The sequence below is a fragment of the Harpia harpyja genome, chromosome 6 (genome assembly GCF_026419915.1).
Source record: "Harpia harpyja isolate bHarHar1 chromosome 6, bHarHar1 primary haplotype, whole genome shotgun sequence".
NCBI classification, from domain to species: Eukaryota; Metazoa; Chordata; class Aves; order Accipitriformes; family Accipitridae; genus Harpia; species Harpia harpyja.
Window position 1 is genome coordinate 13,358,831 of NC_068945.1, and position 18,209 is coordinate 13,377,039.

The window sequence follows — 18,209 nt, forward strand, 5'->3', positions numbered from 1 at the left end:
ATTTGCATCTTCATTTAAAGAAACATTTTTCTCATAGGAATAGGCTGATTATAAGCAATTCTTCACATATATTATTTCCAAAACATGTCAGATCTATTTTTGATTCCCTAATCTGTTTTAGATAACTGTTTGGCAGAAATATAACTGTGCTTCACAATGCAACTCCCAAAGCTCCACTCAGTGAATCTTCTGCTGATGTCTTTCCACTGATTTAACACAGTTTTTTTCAATTTTTGTGTCTGTCTTGTGACCATATAGCCCACATACCCTCCCTGTCTCCCTGCCATTGCACTCTGCACCCCATGCACAGAAGTAATCCCTCCAGATCCCTTCTACCACTTTCCTAAAACTGTTCATGGGACTCTCAGATTTCTCTTATGTCACCTATTCCCCTTCTTCAGCTCCTTTTACCCTCCCCACACCTGCTAGCTTACACTTCTCACCTTTCAGTTCCTCCAACATCCATAACTGTTCTGGCTGGGCAAAGAAAATATATTAGGTTTTGTTCAAACAAGAATACTCCCTGCCAGGCCTCTGCATCATGTAAATGGTGAGAGTTGAGTTATTCCTTCACTTCCCTTAGTGACAGACCCAAAACAGTGCTCTCTTCTGTACCTTGCCAGCAATTTTCTCTAAATTGGTTGGAACATATTAACTTGGAGCAGCCTGGCACTCAGCTAAAGCAGGATGAAATGGTCCAACAGGCTCAAGATTTGTTGGGGCTGAGGACAAAAGCTATGCAATTGTGTAAACCTAATTTCCAGAGGAAGGCAAGTTAAAATCCACACTAAAAATTACAGAGTTTTCACAAAATCGCTTTTGGATATCACTGTGCACTCAGTGTCCATTCTCTGAAAATTGAGACTCGTAAGAACAGGATAGGTTTTGTGAACAAAGAGGTCTTATGGAGAAAAATACCTATGATAACTTTTTATAGTCTGGGAAAATTAGTATGCCTCCTGCATACAGCTGCAGTGTGGCACTAGAAAGAACTGGTTTGGCGTATCCATATCTCCTTTTTATTTAGTAAATAAAATGGAATGTAAAGATTTATGCAGGGAAAGAAAATTCAGGACAGTTATTTAAATAAACAGATATCAGTTGTATTATATTGACTGAGAAAAACAGAGAAAAAAAACAAACCAAAAGAAAATCTCAGTGAAAAAAAAAAAAAAAAGGCTTAAATATCCTTTTGAATACATGCTTTGCATGCAGTAGAAAACATTATCCCTGTTTCAAAACAAATCACAGGAATGACCAAAACATGTCATAAGTTACATGAGAAAACCATGGTATGGCAGGTACAGAATTTTGTTTTAGAAGAGGCTATATAAAGCATATGTTTTCTGGAGCACTCAAAAAATTTGTATACTACTGTGAAGGTTCCACTACTTGTATGGTCGATTTTTTTCTTGCTTTATGATCTGTTTTGGCCTGTGACATCGAAATGGAGCTTGGCAATTTTGTCACATCTGTCTTGTGGCTAAATCTTGTGTGCAATAATATGACAAAAAATAATGCATGAAAAGATGAGTGATAAAGAGTTCTCTAACTAGTTCTGATTTTAACCTCTGAAGCTACCTAGGGAAAAGAAACCCACTTATTTAGATCTTGGTATGCCTCACCTGTGCAACTTAAAATGACCATCGAGTCTGACCTTGCTTGGGTTCTAAGTGAGTGAAAACTTAAAGAAGAGGCAGACTTTGGAAAGCCTCATAAAGAAAAAGAGGGCATAGGATCACTAATTTACCTTGGAATTTTCAGTTGTATGTTTCCTGTGAAACTGTTTTCCTTTCTCGCTGGACAAATGGCAAAACTGGAGACAACAGGACTGATTTTTCTTTTTTTCTAAATAAGCAGGTTATGTTTGATCATGGGAAGTTTATACAATCTCTCAATCTTACTGAACACTGTACATTTTAGAATATGTGATGGAGTGTCAAATTTAGTAAAGGAATTTATGAAATAATGAAATTGAATTGAAGGAAAACCACAGGCTGTTCTATTAAAAGACGGTGGAATACTTATTCTTATAGATTTAATTAGTTTTTCATCATGATAATTTTATACTCTTGGTTATTTTTACTGGAATTTTTTTATAACAGCAGAAGTTTAAAGCAAGCATTTTCTATAACATGGCTTTTTTCAACAGCTAATGTGACATCTGAAACAAACTGAGAATATTCATTACATTATAGCTTTGAATTGTTGTTGCTTGAATTTCTAGTGAAATTTGTGAAGTGACATGCTTTAATGTTTTTATTTTTATGTCCAGTTAGGTTATCAGAATACCTCAAAGCTCTTTGCAGAATACATTATTGCAGTTAGATACTAAGTGAGCACTCTTAATCTAGCATTGTGATCCTTAAAACCTTGCAGAAGAGTTAACTCTAAATATTGCCTATGACATGGAAAAGACAGGTATATCACAGCATTTCATCTTTGTTCATTCTGCATCTAAAAGCCTAACAGTTAGTCTCCTGCTATTAAACAAAGATTCAGCTATCTTTCCAAAATGGGGTCCAGATTTTGTCCCAAACTAAAACACCTCTTCTGCTCAAAGGCAGGAGATAAATCTGACACGTCATGCACCTCATGGCAAAAACACACCCAGGCTGTTCTGTAAAGCTACCCTTCCAGTCTAGAGCTCATTCTTTGTTTGGGCTTGCTGTGGCCTTATCCCACAACTGACTCATGGAGAATGTGCTGTAAGAAAGACAGGAAAGCTAGCTCCAAGCCAAGCAATGCCCTGGAAGAATGAAATGAGAAGTCATAGAAAAGTATCTCTTGATTGGCCACCCTCTCTTGTTGAGGTTTCATGGACAGGACTAGTCATCATAGGTCAGCTGCACAAAAGACACGGGGGTCAATACCTATATTATTAGTCTTCCTAATATGGTTTTAACAGTCTAAAAATTCATCTTGAGGAATTGAAAACTAGATCTTGCACAACTGACATAAATCTTTCTAAATACTGTTGAATAGTGTGTTGTGGAAAGATAATACTAAGATGCCAAACAAAGAAGTGTGTTTATGATTAACAAAGTCATGTAGTTGGAAAAAAAAGCCACAGCTGTAATAGGCCACATGGCCATCATGGTTTATGGAACCCCCAAAATGGGTTGCTTCACCTCTTACTGTTTGCTCCCATAAGTCCCCAGCCCAATGAGACAGCTATTAGACTTGCAGACTCCAGGGATATGTTTAATGTCATACTTAAAGTATGCACTCATTTTTGGTTACGTTGTCCCTTAAACCTCATTGATTAGATCCTCACTAGCTGTAGTGGGGCAACTAACACGTGTAGACACCTACAAGTTAGGTGGGACAATATCACCCTGATGATACATGAAGCTACCTAAATACACTCACCTTTCCTTTGGAATGGCTCCAAGGGCTGGGAGGTATTCTGAATAAAGGTTTCATGTTTCTCTTGCAGGAACGTCTCTAACTGCCAGGTTTATGACAAAGCTCTTGGGCTACTCTGGAGCCTGCTTCTTTTTAGGCAGGTTTTTTTGGTGTGTGTGATAGATACTGGAATTTCACTTTTAAAAGCAAAGAAAGACAGGCAGAAATTTCATTTTATCGTTATTTTTTCCAGCTATATTCACTAAATCCACAACTGCAGACAACTAATAGAATACTAAATAATTTATCTGAAATCTAGTCAATTTTAAAGACAGAAAAAATTACAGGGACACAATTGTCTCTGAACTCTTTGCTGACTTTGTTCTAAACCCTCTGTTAGAGACCCAGACTAAAACAGGAAAGGGAAGCTGATAATATACACTCTTTTGCCAAGAAGCACAAGGCAAAAAAATTTTAAAAATTATTTTGGAAGAGTGTCTGTTTCAGGAGTGAAATGACAACCAAAAGATGCTCAACCTTACACTGAAGTGTAACTTTCAGACTGATGCATTAATTAAATGGCAAAAATCAATTTAGATTTTAGATTTGATAGTTTATCAGAAATGCTTTATGTACTTTTCCCATGAGAACCTCACAAGAGAGGATCCCTAATTGAAACCAGTTGCAGATATACTTGGACAATGGATGATTTTTAATCACCTAACATCTTTTTTTCCGGTAGAGCTACTTGTAATTAAGTAGGAACAATGTCAGCAATTTTGAACATTAGAATGACTGAATTCTTAACATTTCTAATGATAGTGTCTTTAGAGCAATAGTATTGAATTGGCCCAAAGACAATAAGGACAGACTGACTGCACATGCTGAGCATGATGTGTCAGACAGTTATGCATGTTACTCAGTTCTCAGAAGAGTAGTCCCTCTTACTATGGCAGAATACCTCATGTTGTAAGTCATTCATAAATTAAGTTTCTGTGGAATAAGAGCATCCATTTCAAAATGCGTCAGTGATAAGCAAAGCCAGAAATTATAATCAAGCTTAATAAAATTTGGAGTCTGAATAGCTAAAGCCCCATATTATTCTGTAAGGAGAGGAAAAAAATACATACAGTTTGACCAAATTTTTTGGTCAGAAAAAGAGATGAGAGACAGTTTGTATGCCAAAATTTATACGAACAAGTTAAGCCTGCTGTGTGTTGTGAGGGAACCAATCACTCTATACCTTTCCTTGTTCGTAAAGTTTGGGTGGGATCTCACCTATTCACTGGCTTGGCAAGAGGGCTAAAGCTGCATAAAGATTTAAAAAACTCATACAGCCCAAGGCGAAGGGGATGCTGAGGACACGTAAAAGACTGACTTTGGACAGTATGTCCACAAGCTTGAATTAACAAGCACCCAGAGATGGCCGTGGGGATCAGAGTGACATGTCAAGACAGGACCAGAACAGCAAGTAATGCTCAGGCTCAGAGCTGCCCGAGGAGGCTGCTGTAATTTGGCAGAGTCTTAATTATGCTGGAAGTCTTTCTAGTTTCTCAGACAGACCCACATGAAAAAAGTGTTTAAAAACTACCATGTTCCACCATTTTTTCGGCTTACATGTTTTGACCACTTGGTGATAGAGCACATTCTCTTCCTCACATCTGCTCTTAGTGAGAAGGGTTTACAGGGTACTATAGTATGCATTGGATTTCTCTTATGCAAACTCCATCAGGCTGCATATTAGATTGAATAATATTTTCAATAAACTAAAAGGGAAATATTATTTGTACTTGAGGATATTGTGATAGTTAATGTTTGCACAGGGCTTAGAAATTGGTGTTATATTTATTATTCAGATGATGAAGGTATTATCACATTTTAGTTTGATAGAATTTGTTTACTACTGATAAGAGATCCTCCTGCTGTGTATGCTGCTTTTGTTAAATGAATGCTTGTTTCCTGGTGTATGTAACAGGTGACAATTTGTCATCACGTTAGAGTTTATCCTTCCTTCAGATGTTTTCAGTTGGTTTCAGCATAATCTGATGACTGAATATCGTCCCTTTTCATCCACATTTTGAGTCAGCTCACACTCAATTAACATGCCCTTCATTCAGGCTGTGGATGAAATTTTTAAAAAGCCACCTACATCCCTTTGAAAAAAGTAATGAGGACTACCCAGTCACATAAGGACTTCTGAAGATATTTCTGTAAATTTGGACAGTGATGGATTGGGTGCAGCTGTGACCTGCATGTGAGAAGAAAGTGTAGACAGTCAACACTGAGCTGGGAGTGCTAACATGGAATTAATGCAGTGTCTTCAAATCCAATCACATAGATCAGCTCATCACCAAAGACAAAATGCACCAGATCATTAGGATATGGTCCTGTTTTCATAGTAGTTCCCAGTCTGTGTGGGATTCAGTTCAAATTTTGGATATCTAAGGCACAGAAGATGCGTTGCATTCATCGCGAGCGGCCCATTTTAAGAACATAGACAGTTGAAAAGAGCTGAGAGGATGGCAACAAGACTGATCAAAGGGTTGGAAGTGTGATCTGTTACATCTCTTTAGACTCAAATGAGTGAAGCAACTCATGGAGATAGGAACATTGGCACTGAGTGCTTTTTGCATATGATATTTTTGGAGACTGCATAAAATTCAGACTTTTTGAGATGGATTTTAAATGGCATAAAATGCAATTAAGTAACTCATTTTAAGGAAAATTGGTGACAAATGTGTGCTTATCCATTTTAAAATCTTCCCTTTTAAATGCAGAAAATATATTAAATCTTAGGGTCGTAAAATAGCTAATAGAACCAGGAAGCAAAGAATGAAAAGTAAAAAATGACAATTTAAAAGTCCCAATAGGAATATTAATTGAAAGGCAGCATCACAGACAAAAGACATGCAGCTTTCCTCAACTGCCTTCAAATCATAGTCACTTAGAAATCTAAGAACCCCAGTGCTCACTTTGGTTTTCAAAAGCTTTTGCTTTCAGTCTAAAAATCAATTATGTCTTGAAAGGTAGTGCTTATTGAAGGTGCTGTATTTGAATACTTATATTGTGGTTAGTTCTGCAATTAGTTGTAGGACTGACTTCAGTTAACTGCTTGTGATACAGGGGTTTTGGGATGAAGTATACCCTTCGTATTCCTCTGTGCATTATGGATTGTTTCATCTTTTTGAAGCTAGGCTATTTACTAACTTACATTTGCTATATGAAGTTGTTTACATCCAGGGTCAACAGGGATGGCCATGGCAGCTTTGGTACTTTGCAAGAAGACTTGAGTATTAAATACTCTGATCTGAAGGATATTCGGCCTCACAGTTCCAAGAAGGCTGTTTCAGATGCAGGAATCACACTGAGGAATTCCTTTGCTCACATTGTCCTCCAAGCCCATGTTTTGCTCTGCTGTTTTGATTTTGATGCCAATATTGAAATGCTTTTGGTGCTAATGCAAGGTCTGAGGAGAAAGTTTAATTTACACAGTGCTAAACTTCAGGTGCCTGTACTTTCCTATGAAAACCATACGCTAAGATTATGTACTGTTCAGATGGTTTCATAGTAAGCATATTTGGGCTTCTTTCCAGAAGAAACCATCAGTTTAAAGCTCTCTTCGTACATGCATTGAATTTCTACTGTTTCATAAAACAGCAGTACAAAGCATGTTATTGACAGTTCTGTTCTTGAATTCAGGAGAACTAAAATGAAAAGTTGGGTGGAAATTCAGTCTTCCTTGCAGAAAGATGTTGCTAAGACCAAGCTGCTAGACAAGGGAAAACATAGGTTTTAATTTATGAACTTTGCCATTTCTCAAGAAGTATAAGGGTTATAACTACATCTGATTAATAAGAAAAACTGTGCATCAACAGTACACCGTAAAGCATTGTCCTAGGAGGTCCCAAGCAGCTATGAACCTTGCAAACAGTTGTAGTAGAGGTATGCATCTCAGAAAATATAATACAAAATTTCACATTCACTTACTGTAATCAGGTTACAACTTGCAATACTGGGAAATCAGTAGGTAAATTAAAACTACTCTTCAGTGTGTTTTTAACTTATTCTAAGGTAAAATTAAATTAAGTAAAAATATAGTGTTGATTTTTGAAGATATCAACCCATAACAACATTGCCCTTCACTTGTGTTGCAAAAGTAATTTTCCTAATATGATAAAATGTAAAGTATTCTTTGCTTGTTTCTGTTCTTAAATCAGATTTTCCTGCTTACTAGCCTATGAAGCTTGGCAAATTTAGCAACAGTCTCATTATGTGCAATCATGTAATTTGTTTCATCATGTGGAAGTTGCTATTTGAAGCTATGACTGTTCGATTTGCCTAATTTCAGTTACACTTTTTAAACCACATATTCTGAAAGTATGGCCTAGGAATTACCTATGGACTGAGAGATCGTGAGTCATCTGTAGATCATCCCAGGACCTAGGCTTCAAGTGGCCTCGGGCTGCAGCTCTGTAGCATTCATTGCACTGCTTGAATGTATTAAGCTACAACAAGGGTCATATAGCACCACATTTGGGTCTGTTTCTGGATGATGCGTGGAGTCCTAAAAGACAAATTGTGAACCACTGCCAAAACTATATGAAGAGAATACTTATCCTTTTTAAAAAAGATAATGGTGTGCTATGGGCAATATGAACATTTTGAAGTTTAATTTCTGTTGTCAAAGGTAAAATAAGCTTAAAGTTCCTTTGCATATTGACACAGGACCTATGCCTGCATTGACATTAGCATTTAGTTCAAAGCAGGAGTGCATGTTGTATTTTGTTGTTGTTGGTTTGGGGTTTTTTTTGTTTGTTTGGGTTTTTTTTAGGCAAGGTTCCCAATTGTTCCTACTTACTGCATGTTGGTTCATGTTGCAGAGCAATCTTAGCTAGCACAGCTGGGATTCCTTTCAGATGAAACAGAGGATGCACTCTGAGAGCACTTGATGTATTCCAGCCATTAATTGTTATTGAGGTCATGGGACCAGGCTAGCGCTCTTCTGAAGTAATCCCACTGAAAACATGTGTAGTGCAAACATTAGGTCTGTAGTATCAGCTGCCTCACTCTACAGATATGTTCCTGTTTGTGTCATTTACTACAAATTTTTAGGATCATCAAAGCAGTGAAGAAACAAATAACTTTTGCAGTGAAACAGATCCAAATTTCTTGCATTTTCCACATGAGATAAGGATTTCTGAATTCTGCCAAATGTTCAGTCAACACTTAATACATTTGTATTATCTCATAGGAAAATGTGATAAGGTCCTCTTCCTGAATTATTATGAGGAGTCACTTGTACTGCTTAAAGTCTTCATTTTTTTTCCTGCCAAGCCATCAAGTAAATGACTTCTTATCATTTTCTATTTAACACATGTCGTGTTATCACTTCGCTGATTTGACTTGTGCATTTTCTATTTTAAATATAACAGGAAGCTCCAATGTACCGGAATAGGGGAAAATTTCATTAAACAGGTCTATTTCAATGTTGGCTTTATCGCATGAATTACAATATCTGGTTGATGAGAAGTGTATTATTTTATTATTGCTGCTGCAGCAAAACCAAAAATGTTTTGAGCTGCCAAGGAAAGGAAAATCTCTCAGGTGCATACTAACAATAAACACCAGTATTGGAGGATTAAGCTTGAAGAGATTTTGCTTACATAAATTTAAGAGCACTTTTAAAATTGCTTCTACTTCTATAAACTTATATGTATTTGCACTGAATATTCTAATTCTAAACTAAAGCTTCTTGATCTTCTTTGTGACATGCTTTTATGACGAATTCTGCACCATAACAAAGGTTAGTTACAATCCTATGTTTTTGCCTTCTGCACCAGAACTTTGTAAGCAGGTTCAGGGTGCAGGGTCTTGCCACTGTAGAGAAACTAGTATGTGAATTTAGTCCTTATGGAGAAAAAAGATCTCTCATTTCATATTCTCCAAGGTCTAATTTGGAAAGAAAAAGGAAAATACACAACACATTGCAGTGTAAAAAAGACCTATAGGGTAATTCTTAAAATGTGGTGCAGTTCTAAATAGTGCATTTCTTTTGTGCATGAATCATTCATTACTGAATACTGCTAAATTTAAGAGAAATAACAGGATCTTATATATATGAGTTGAAAGATATTTCGTATTTTAATCTCATTTGCTTTTGGTTTTGCTATTATTGTCAGAGAGTTGTTTTATAAAATGGTATCAACTCTAATTCACTAAAATCAATATTTATTTAATTTTATAGTGGCCTTAAACTTCCAGACACCAGGAGTACAAATGGAATTGCAAAATGGAAAATTCCTAGACAATGGTGGTTGTGGCTATATTCTGAAACCAGAATTCTTGAGAAATCGCAATTCAACATTTACCCCACACAATGTGGGAGGATACAGTAAACCAATGTCTCTCTCAATAAGGGTAAGCTTTGTTAATTGTTGGTTTGTTCCATAAAATATGAAAACAAACGTTATGTAGCTCAGACCTATTTGTTATCTATTATTGGTTTCTCATTTTAACCCCATTCCTGGTTGTTGGGAAGTTTAATATTGTTTTTTAACAACGTGTTAAAACTCTCATATAGTATCTGCTGCTGCTTAGGTGGTTTCCCATCTGTAGTTCACTTACGTTTGCTAAAAATATGTAGGTGTTCAGAAGTTACAACAGTTTGTAAAAGTACATGATTTTTCACGATGTTGTGTACAGAAATATAAATATAGCTTGTACTGTGTCACAAGTGTAGCTGACAAAGGGACTTAGTTACGATTGTGGGGACTGAACTCTGAAAACTCAGAAACTGAACGTCTATTTTTGGTGTTATTTTCTTTAAGTATTAGAAATACCACATATACTATTATAATGCTAATTGACAACTGGAAATGTTTAAAGATACAATAGGAAGCTTTATGCTTCTTTTAAGTTTCATTATCTTCCTATGCATACATAAAAGACTATTTATCATCCTAAAATGATACAAATAAGTGTAAAAAAGGGGACGAATCAATCAGCCTTTGAATTATTTCTACTTCTCCCAAATTAAAATCTGATTTACTTCTTAAAAATACTAGAAATACATGTCACTTAAACATAATGGGTTAGAAAAACCCTTCTTTTGAGGTAAAGTAGATGTTTTATAATTGTTCACTAGTTAGAAAACTAGCTTTTCCCAATGAAAAAGTGCTATTTCTGATTACACAGTACACTACTTGCATAAATGCTATTTAATTAGCATAAAATTAATTTATAATTGCTATTTTGTTCCTTTCAGAGAAATAAATAATGGAGATAAAACATTAGCTAATAACAATTATAAAATACTTACATAATGTATACACCTAATCAAGAACATTTTAGTGTCCTAACAGTGGGCATACCAATTATGAATAGACATTACTGGGTGATTTCAAGCACCCATGCATATGCATCAGTTATTTTAGCCCTTATGTGTATAAAGCTGGAGTTAATTAAGATGAGGAGAAATCCCCAATTGTAATGCAGGAGACAAAGTCATTGACAATGGGAAGGAAATCTCTGAGTTTGGAAGAAGTTGGAAAAGAGAAAGGCAGCTTTTTAGACTGAGGACATCATAGACTGAGATGACAGGCTGGGTAGTGCAGGATACAAAGAAGCAATGGCATCCCACCAGCTGAGGGACTGTAGGGCACAGAGAGCCCCATTCATTGAGTCAGCAGCAAAACCCAGGAAATGGTGGTTGAAGACAAAAAGAGTCAGGAGCAGGAGTCAAAGGAAAAACGGTTTCTGCTAAAGAAGAGTTACTAACTTCATGAATGGAGAAATTACTTAGCAGAGGGCAAAGATAGAAAACATCTGGGGTCAAATCTCTCTGAATGGGAATGAATGAATGAAGAACATAAGTGAACACAAAAATCACACAGGGCCCGATTTTACTGAATTCAATGTCCTTCTTAACCTCATGTGCCACAATTCCCATTAACAAGCAGCATATAGCCTTTGAAGCAGAAATACAAATATTCAAGGTATTTCATATGGAAACTTCTGAGCCTACCATGTTATTTACTACTCTCTCTGTATGTCAGCTTCACCTTGGGTCTCAAAAATTGATTGGATTTATGGATTTGGGTCATAGTGTGCTGGAAAGAGCTCGGTCTTTTCCCACCCTGTGGGAGACTTAAGACTGGATCTAGCAATGGAGTAAGAGTGGGAAGCAGGACTTGGCCAATGGTGTGGCTGAATTTTCATCATGACATTCAGGGTATGTCAATGAACCTCCCCTGCTTCTAAGTGGGCAGTCCATCAATGCTTGCAGCTTGCAAAGCTTTCTAATGAAGGTAGTAGGTATTTTCTAGGAAGAAAGGGGATAACATCAGGATTTGCTAAGCCACTGCTCTACAATGTTTCAGGTTAGAACTTTTCTTGGCGCAAGGTGTTACAGAAAATACCTAAGCAAAAGGTGGAATTTGTGGGGTTTTTTTTGTTTGTTTGTTTTTTTTTTTGGTGGTTGACAGGGGAATAAGAATCTGTATCATGAGTCCTGATGCTTAGTCTTGAGATCTGGATCATAAGAGTCATATCTTTCACCTAGGCTTGCAGGCTTGTATATCTCTCTTGATACATTCCATACATTGATTTCTAAAAAGCAGATTACTGTACAGATGGTTATTCTCTCCTAGGTGTCCTGAAATATAGATAGAAAGCAGACAAATTTGTGACTTACTTTCATAAATCCTTTCATAGGCTGGGTGCCAGATTACAGGGCAGTCTGAGGCAAAATTTCCAGGTAGCTAACTAAATTAAGGAGAAAAACATCAGGGAGCCTATTAAATGCAGAGTTTTTATGTGCTACTGTGAAAGAGAAGGAACACAGGTGAGGCAGGCTGCTACATACTCTGTAACACAATGCTGATGTCACCGTGGGTGTTAGCGTTGGTCCACTAGACACAGCTTTAATAGAAATTCAAGAGCTTGATCTCAGAAAATGCAAAAATCCTGAGACTGATTCCTCCAATGTTATTATTTTACATGGTAAAAAAATATAATTTTTATGGCTATTTATTGAATAAAAACTTAAATCAGAAAATTATTATCTAAAACATGATATCAGTGTTCTTGGTGGCTTTTTGGTGGGGTTTTTTTTTTGGTTTTTACAATGAGGGTGGTGAAACACTGGAACAGGTAGTTGCCCAGCGAGGTGGTAGGTGCCCCATCCCTGGAAGTGTTCAAGGCCAGGTTGGATGGGACTCTGAGCAACCTAGTCTAGTGGAAGGTGTCCCTGCTCATTGCAGGGGCAGTTGGACTAGATGACCTTTAATGGTCCCTTCCACACCAAACTATTCTATGATTCTATATGAAATTATCCAAGAATTAAATTAAATGGGAAGCACCATATTCTTAATTTCATTGTTTTTAATATGTATTTTTGTAACAGTTTATGGCTGGTGTATGCTTCTTACAGTAGATTCTTATGGAACAGTTAGTTTTTACTACTATGGCTACTATGTAAAGCTCATTCTTACAGTTTTCTCAATACATTGTAACTTTAATTTTCCAGCTCATCAGTGGTCATCAGTTACCACCCAGTAACCTGTCGAAGACTAACAAAGCTGACCCTTTAGTGCAGATAGAAATTTACGGTGTGCCAGAAGATCAAGTGAAAAAAAAATCTAGTGTTATAAAGAGCAATGGTGAGCATCAGCCTTATTCTCTTGACTGTGAACAAAGCACAATAATATTTCATAAGGACTTACCATTTTTTCATCCCAAGAAGTTGTTATGTACTTAGAGACTGCAATTATTTCTCTCTAGAGTAGGATCTTCTGGCACATAATCTGTAGCAGAAGTTCATGCTATGTGCCATTTTTGTAGACTAGTAGGTTAAGGAAGCACAAACTCTCCTAGTTACTAGTGCTCTCTTGAAGGAAGATGGAATGCATTGTCTTTACTCACTGTTGTGGGCTCACCCTGGACGGCAGCTCAGCCCCACATAGCCACTTGCTCACTCTCCCTCAGTGGGAGAAGGGAGCGAGTTGGAAGGGCAAAAGGGAGAAAACTCTTGGGTTGCGATAAAGACACTTTAATAGGTAATGCAAAAGCTGCATGTGCAAGCAGAGTGAAATAAAGAATGCATTCACCACCTCCTATTGGCAGGCAGGTGTTCAGCCATCTCCAGGAAAGTAGGGCTTCGTCATGTGTTATGGGTACTTGGGAAGACAGACACTGTAAATCTGAGTCTTCCCTTCCTCCTTCTTTCCCCCAGCTTTTTAATGCTGAACATGATGTTATATGGCTTGGGGTACCCCTTGGGTCCGTTGGGGTCCCAGCTGTGTCTCCTCCCAACTTCTTATGCACACCAGCCTCCTCGCTGGGATGGGAAGGAGGGGGTTGCAGCATGAGAAAGAGGGAAGTCCTTGACTCTGTGTGAGCCTAGCTCAGTGATAGCTAAAACATTGGTGTGTTATCAACAGTGTTTTGGTCACAAATCCAAAACATAGCACCACAGGGGTTGATAGGAAAAAAATTAACCCTATCCCAGCCAAACCCAGTACACTAATTGGTAAATTTAAAGACATTTTTTCTGAAGAAATTTCTGTGACTTCTTCACTTACTTCATATGAAGTTTCTAGTAGGACTAGTCCCTTAATTGCTTAACAGGTGAAGTGTGTACTCTTTGTAGTTGTCTTCGAGCATTCCCTTACCTTTATCATATAGATCTTCTTGATGTCTCAGACTAAAAGTTCACTGTGATCTCCCTTCTTCTGTGCCTCTGCCTTCTATTTTTCCTTTTTGTAGATGGCTGCTGTTTTAAATTGGTCCCTGAATTTCTTTTCTCTCTGTATGAACATTGCTCAAGACAAAGCACCCCCCTCCTGTTCCACATCCTCTTTTTGTGTTTTTAGTCAAGTGATCGCTTTACTACCTTAATGTATTTAGCTCCTGCCTCATTTCCAACACTGTGAAAGGAGAAACTTTTGCAAAACCATGAAACTGGTATGGCTATAGGAAAATTTAAGTTGAGCAGAGGTTCTTAACCTCGTGATCGCTGTCCCATTTTGCTCTCTTCTGAGAGACAACACCAACTTTCTTAGGCTTTTGATTTACATTATTACGTAGCTAATACATGACAAATCCTTAGAAGGGGCTGGCCTGCATACTGTAGGGAAGTCCCAAGCTCGCTCTGTTTGCTTCATTCTGAGAGCTTCCCTCTGACAGTTTTAACTTAATTATCTATACAAAAGATGTGACCTATATACCACTGCCGTCAGTGGGAGCCTCATCATTTATTTAAATGGGCACAGAAATCTAGGGAAAAAGAATGAATCTTTACCAGTTCAGACTAGCGATAGCAGATAGAATAAATCAGATATTAAGTAGAAAAAATGAAATGGTATTTTGATGCTGTGTATTTTCTCTTTTCGTTAGCTTTGAGCCCTAGATGGGATGAAACTTTCTCTTTTACTGTCCAAGTTCCAGAACTGGCATTGATACGCTTCTGTGTGGAGGATGAGATATCTCTGGTTGCAAATGAATTCCTTGGTCAATACACTTTACCACTGCTGAGCCTGAGTAAAGGTAATATTTTTGTGAACCACCTATAACAACTCAAAAAAATCTACATAATTCCAGGCTTTTGTCATTACTGTAGTATTGATAAAGTACAGCATTATATTTATTTCCTAAAGGAGAATTGTACAACCATACCTAAAAATGGCACTCTGTTTAAGTCATTATAGTCTCTGAATGCAAATCCACGGTATAGAAATCAAAAGAATATTAATGACAGTTAATTATTCCTACTGCAGTATTCCATTCTAGATAGAAACTGCTCAGATGGTATTTTAACTCATTATAATAGCAAACAGGAAGAGAGATTAGTCAGAACTACTATCAAAGCAAGAGTTTTGTGCACTTTCTATTCAGGCTCAAAACCCAATACAAGCCAGATATTAAAACAAAATGAAAAAAACCCAAAACCTCAGGTAACCTATCTGCAACTTTTCAGAGTGGAGAATGAAGAATATAAATTAAGCAAAATATTTATGGTACTTTTCTTGGTAGTGTTTCTTTTATTACATCAATATAGCTTCTGAAATTTTGCATGATTAATAGGCTGCACATAAAGAGGAGACACAGAAGTCAGTAGGCCAAGGAGAAAGGCTTATGTGAAATGGCTGTTTACTATATTGAATTTCCAAAGCTATTTCTGACAAAACAAACAAACAACATTTATTAGTGAATGAAGATGTGAAGGCAAAAGGTTGGGCACTGTGCCTTTTTATTAAGCTTAACAGGGTTTTTAATGGCTTTTTCTTTCCAGGTTCTGAAGTCATAAAGCTGTTTGTGAATCTTAGCTGAGGTTGAGGAGTTACACAAGAACAAAGACATTACTCTTAAAGCACACTTGCTTTTCTCCAACATGAATTTTTACACCGATCACCTTTTACTTTCCTTTCATTTATATATTTCAGGATAATGAAAAAAACACAAACCCCTGCCAACTCACGATGTCTGAGACAAATTTAAATAGCAGACACTAAACCTTACATATGCTCGTAAAATCATCAATTTCTTTTTTTGTTGTTGTTGTACAGTTTTTCAGTGTATCTCTAATGTGCCTGTATGATTAATTTCAGTCACAAATTGGGGATTCATATTTTGGAAAAGTAAAAGCACACAGATTCTACAGGAAAGCTTTAAGTGGAGTAATTAAAAATGCTAGGAAATGAGTGTAGGTACAAAGGCTATAAAGACTGCCAAACACATTGCACCAACACCCACTTAATGTAAAAAAAATGCAAGATGCCATCAAGATGCTAAGAGATGAACTGATAGATAATATCAAAATTTATTGCAATGCTTAACATTGAGACCTCTGGATTCCAGATCTGGAACCATGGTTTTGCTTTAAGGGCCTAAGCACCCTAAATAGTGAAAGGGGAAAACAATGTGTCTTGCAGAGAGAGTCACAACAGTCTAGATTTCTTAGGAAAGAACTGTCTAAACCATGCTGAAGAGTGTTAGGATTTAAATCTTACTCTTCACAGTTCCAATTGCTTTAATCTGCACTACAAGACTATCCCTCCTTCCCTAGGATTCATAACCCTGAGGTGTGCCCAAGAGCAAGTTGCTTCCAAAAGCTGAGCAGTGCTTACATCTTTTTTTTTTTTCTTTGACAGGCAGTGGGACAAAGTTGTGCCATTGCCACCCTCTCCTGCGTTATCTCTTGAAAGGATTCAAATGTATATCATCACTGCCTGTGTTTCCCCAGCAGCAGCCTCCCACCTCAGTTGTAGATTACACTGGGGAAGAATGCCTGCTGCCCACCTGTAGCAGTATTTGATTTTTCATGCAAAGATTAAGTAGGTATACTCAGAGGGGCTGAAGGTGAGAATAATTCTCTACCTGGGTGGTTAAAGGCAAGAGGAGGGGGGTCCTTGGTTACAGTCCCTGTCCCAACAAGTCTGCCATGTAGAACGCTAATACAGGGCAGGAATTCAATTATTACTGCTGTTATCACTGAATCAATGAATAGTTAATTATTTCATACAAATTGGAACAATTTCAATAAAAAAGAAGTTTTACTTCTCTCAGGACACTTTGTAGGCTATTCTGTAGGTAGGGGCTAGAACACAATCTTTAGAAATGAGTCTTAGTCCCTGAATTGTATCTTTGGATAGGAAATAAACCAAGTCTTCCACATACTGTGTGCATGCTGTAAAAGTTGATCTCAGATGCATATTGCCTGCAGTCAGCTTTAACATCTGCTGCCCAGAAGCTGAACTTTAGATGCCAGGTGAACTTTTATGTTGTATAAAAGAATCAAGAAGATCCAAACCCAAATAAATGAGGGTCCCAAAGACTTCGCACACATGCAGACACACCTAAAGAAAGATTTTTGAAAACTGCAGTTCTGAACATAGATACTTAACAGATAGATTCTTACTTAAATAAATGCAGCTATACATACGTAGATGAAAGACAGAATTTTTTTTTAATCAAAAGTGACATTGTTTATTATTATGAAATAATGGACATTTACAGTCATATAAAGCAATACAGGTTTGGGGTTTTGGATAGGGGATTGTTTTGTTTTGCAAGCAGGTAAGTTTGAAGTTGAGTACTATAGCTTCTCCAAATGCTTCAACAACCAGATGAACATGTAGTTTCTGGGCATGCTGGGAATCACTCATATGTAAAAAGAGATCTTAACAGACTTACTTAAGATGTCATGGTAGAAGATCTTACACTACGCTTTTTTTTTTTTTTTCTGCCTCAGCTGGACAGTGCATTACTGCTGCAATACCATTCTTCTCTAAGGCACTATCACTGGTGATTCAAAAGTTATTTAATTTGCTATCAGAACAATGCGTACAGTGCATCATAACATCTTTGGATGTTAAAATGTATGCTTTCCCCCATGCTTAAATATAATTGGGCTGAAAGTCTTCAGTTTGAAAAAAACACCATGTTCTGAAAGACACTGGAGTTTTTCATTCTGTGTCCAAAAATGCCAGAATTAAAATACTATATATGTAGAGGAGAAAACAAGTAGAAATGGGTTTTGGGTTCTGTATCATTTCAGTTTATTTTAAAGAGTTATTTAGAGAATCAGAAATTATGCTTTATTTGCATAGTAGAGCATAAAACCACTCCATCATAATCTTTGTGTTTGTGTTTAATGCACTAATAAAGTGTCATTTTATTTATAGGTTACCGTAATGTTCCCCTGTTGTCCAAAGATGGTGGCAATCTCGAACCTGCATCACTGTTTGTTCATATCTGGTATTATTAATGATGCTCTGCAGTAGCAGTAGTTCTGGAGGATCACACCCTGCTCAATAAAGCAATGTCACTAGGCTTGCAACAACCCAGTGGTCTGTTTTCCAGAG

At 37.0% G+C, this 18,209-nt stretch overlaps 1 protein-coding gene across 1 annotated transcript in view; it reads left to right on the forward strand.

The window, feature by feature from the left end:
* Positions 1-18,209, forward strand: part of PLCZ1 (phospholipase C zeta 1) — a 60,033-nt gene extending 41,824 nt beyond the window's left edge. Inside the window, exons 10-13 of the mRNA XM_052790221.1 lie at positions 9,593-9,765; positions 12,875-13,007; positions 14,743-14,892; positions 18,030-18,209. Of these exons, the coding sequence (XP_052646181.1) occupies positions 9,593-9,765; positions 12,875-13,007; positions 14,743-14,892; positions 18,030-18,112 (539 nt within the window). The 3' untranslated portion in view covers positions 18,113-18,209. The remainder of the gene's footprint in view (positions 1-9,592; positions 9,766-12,874; positions 13,008-14,742; positions 14,893-18,029) is intronic.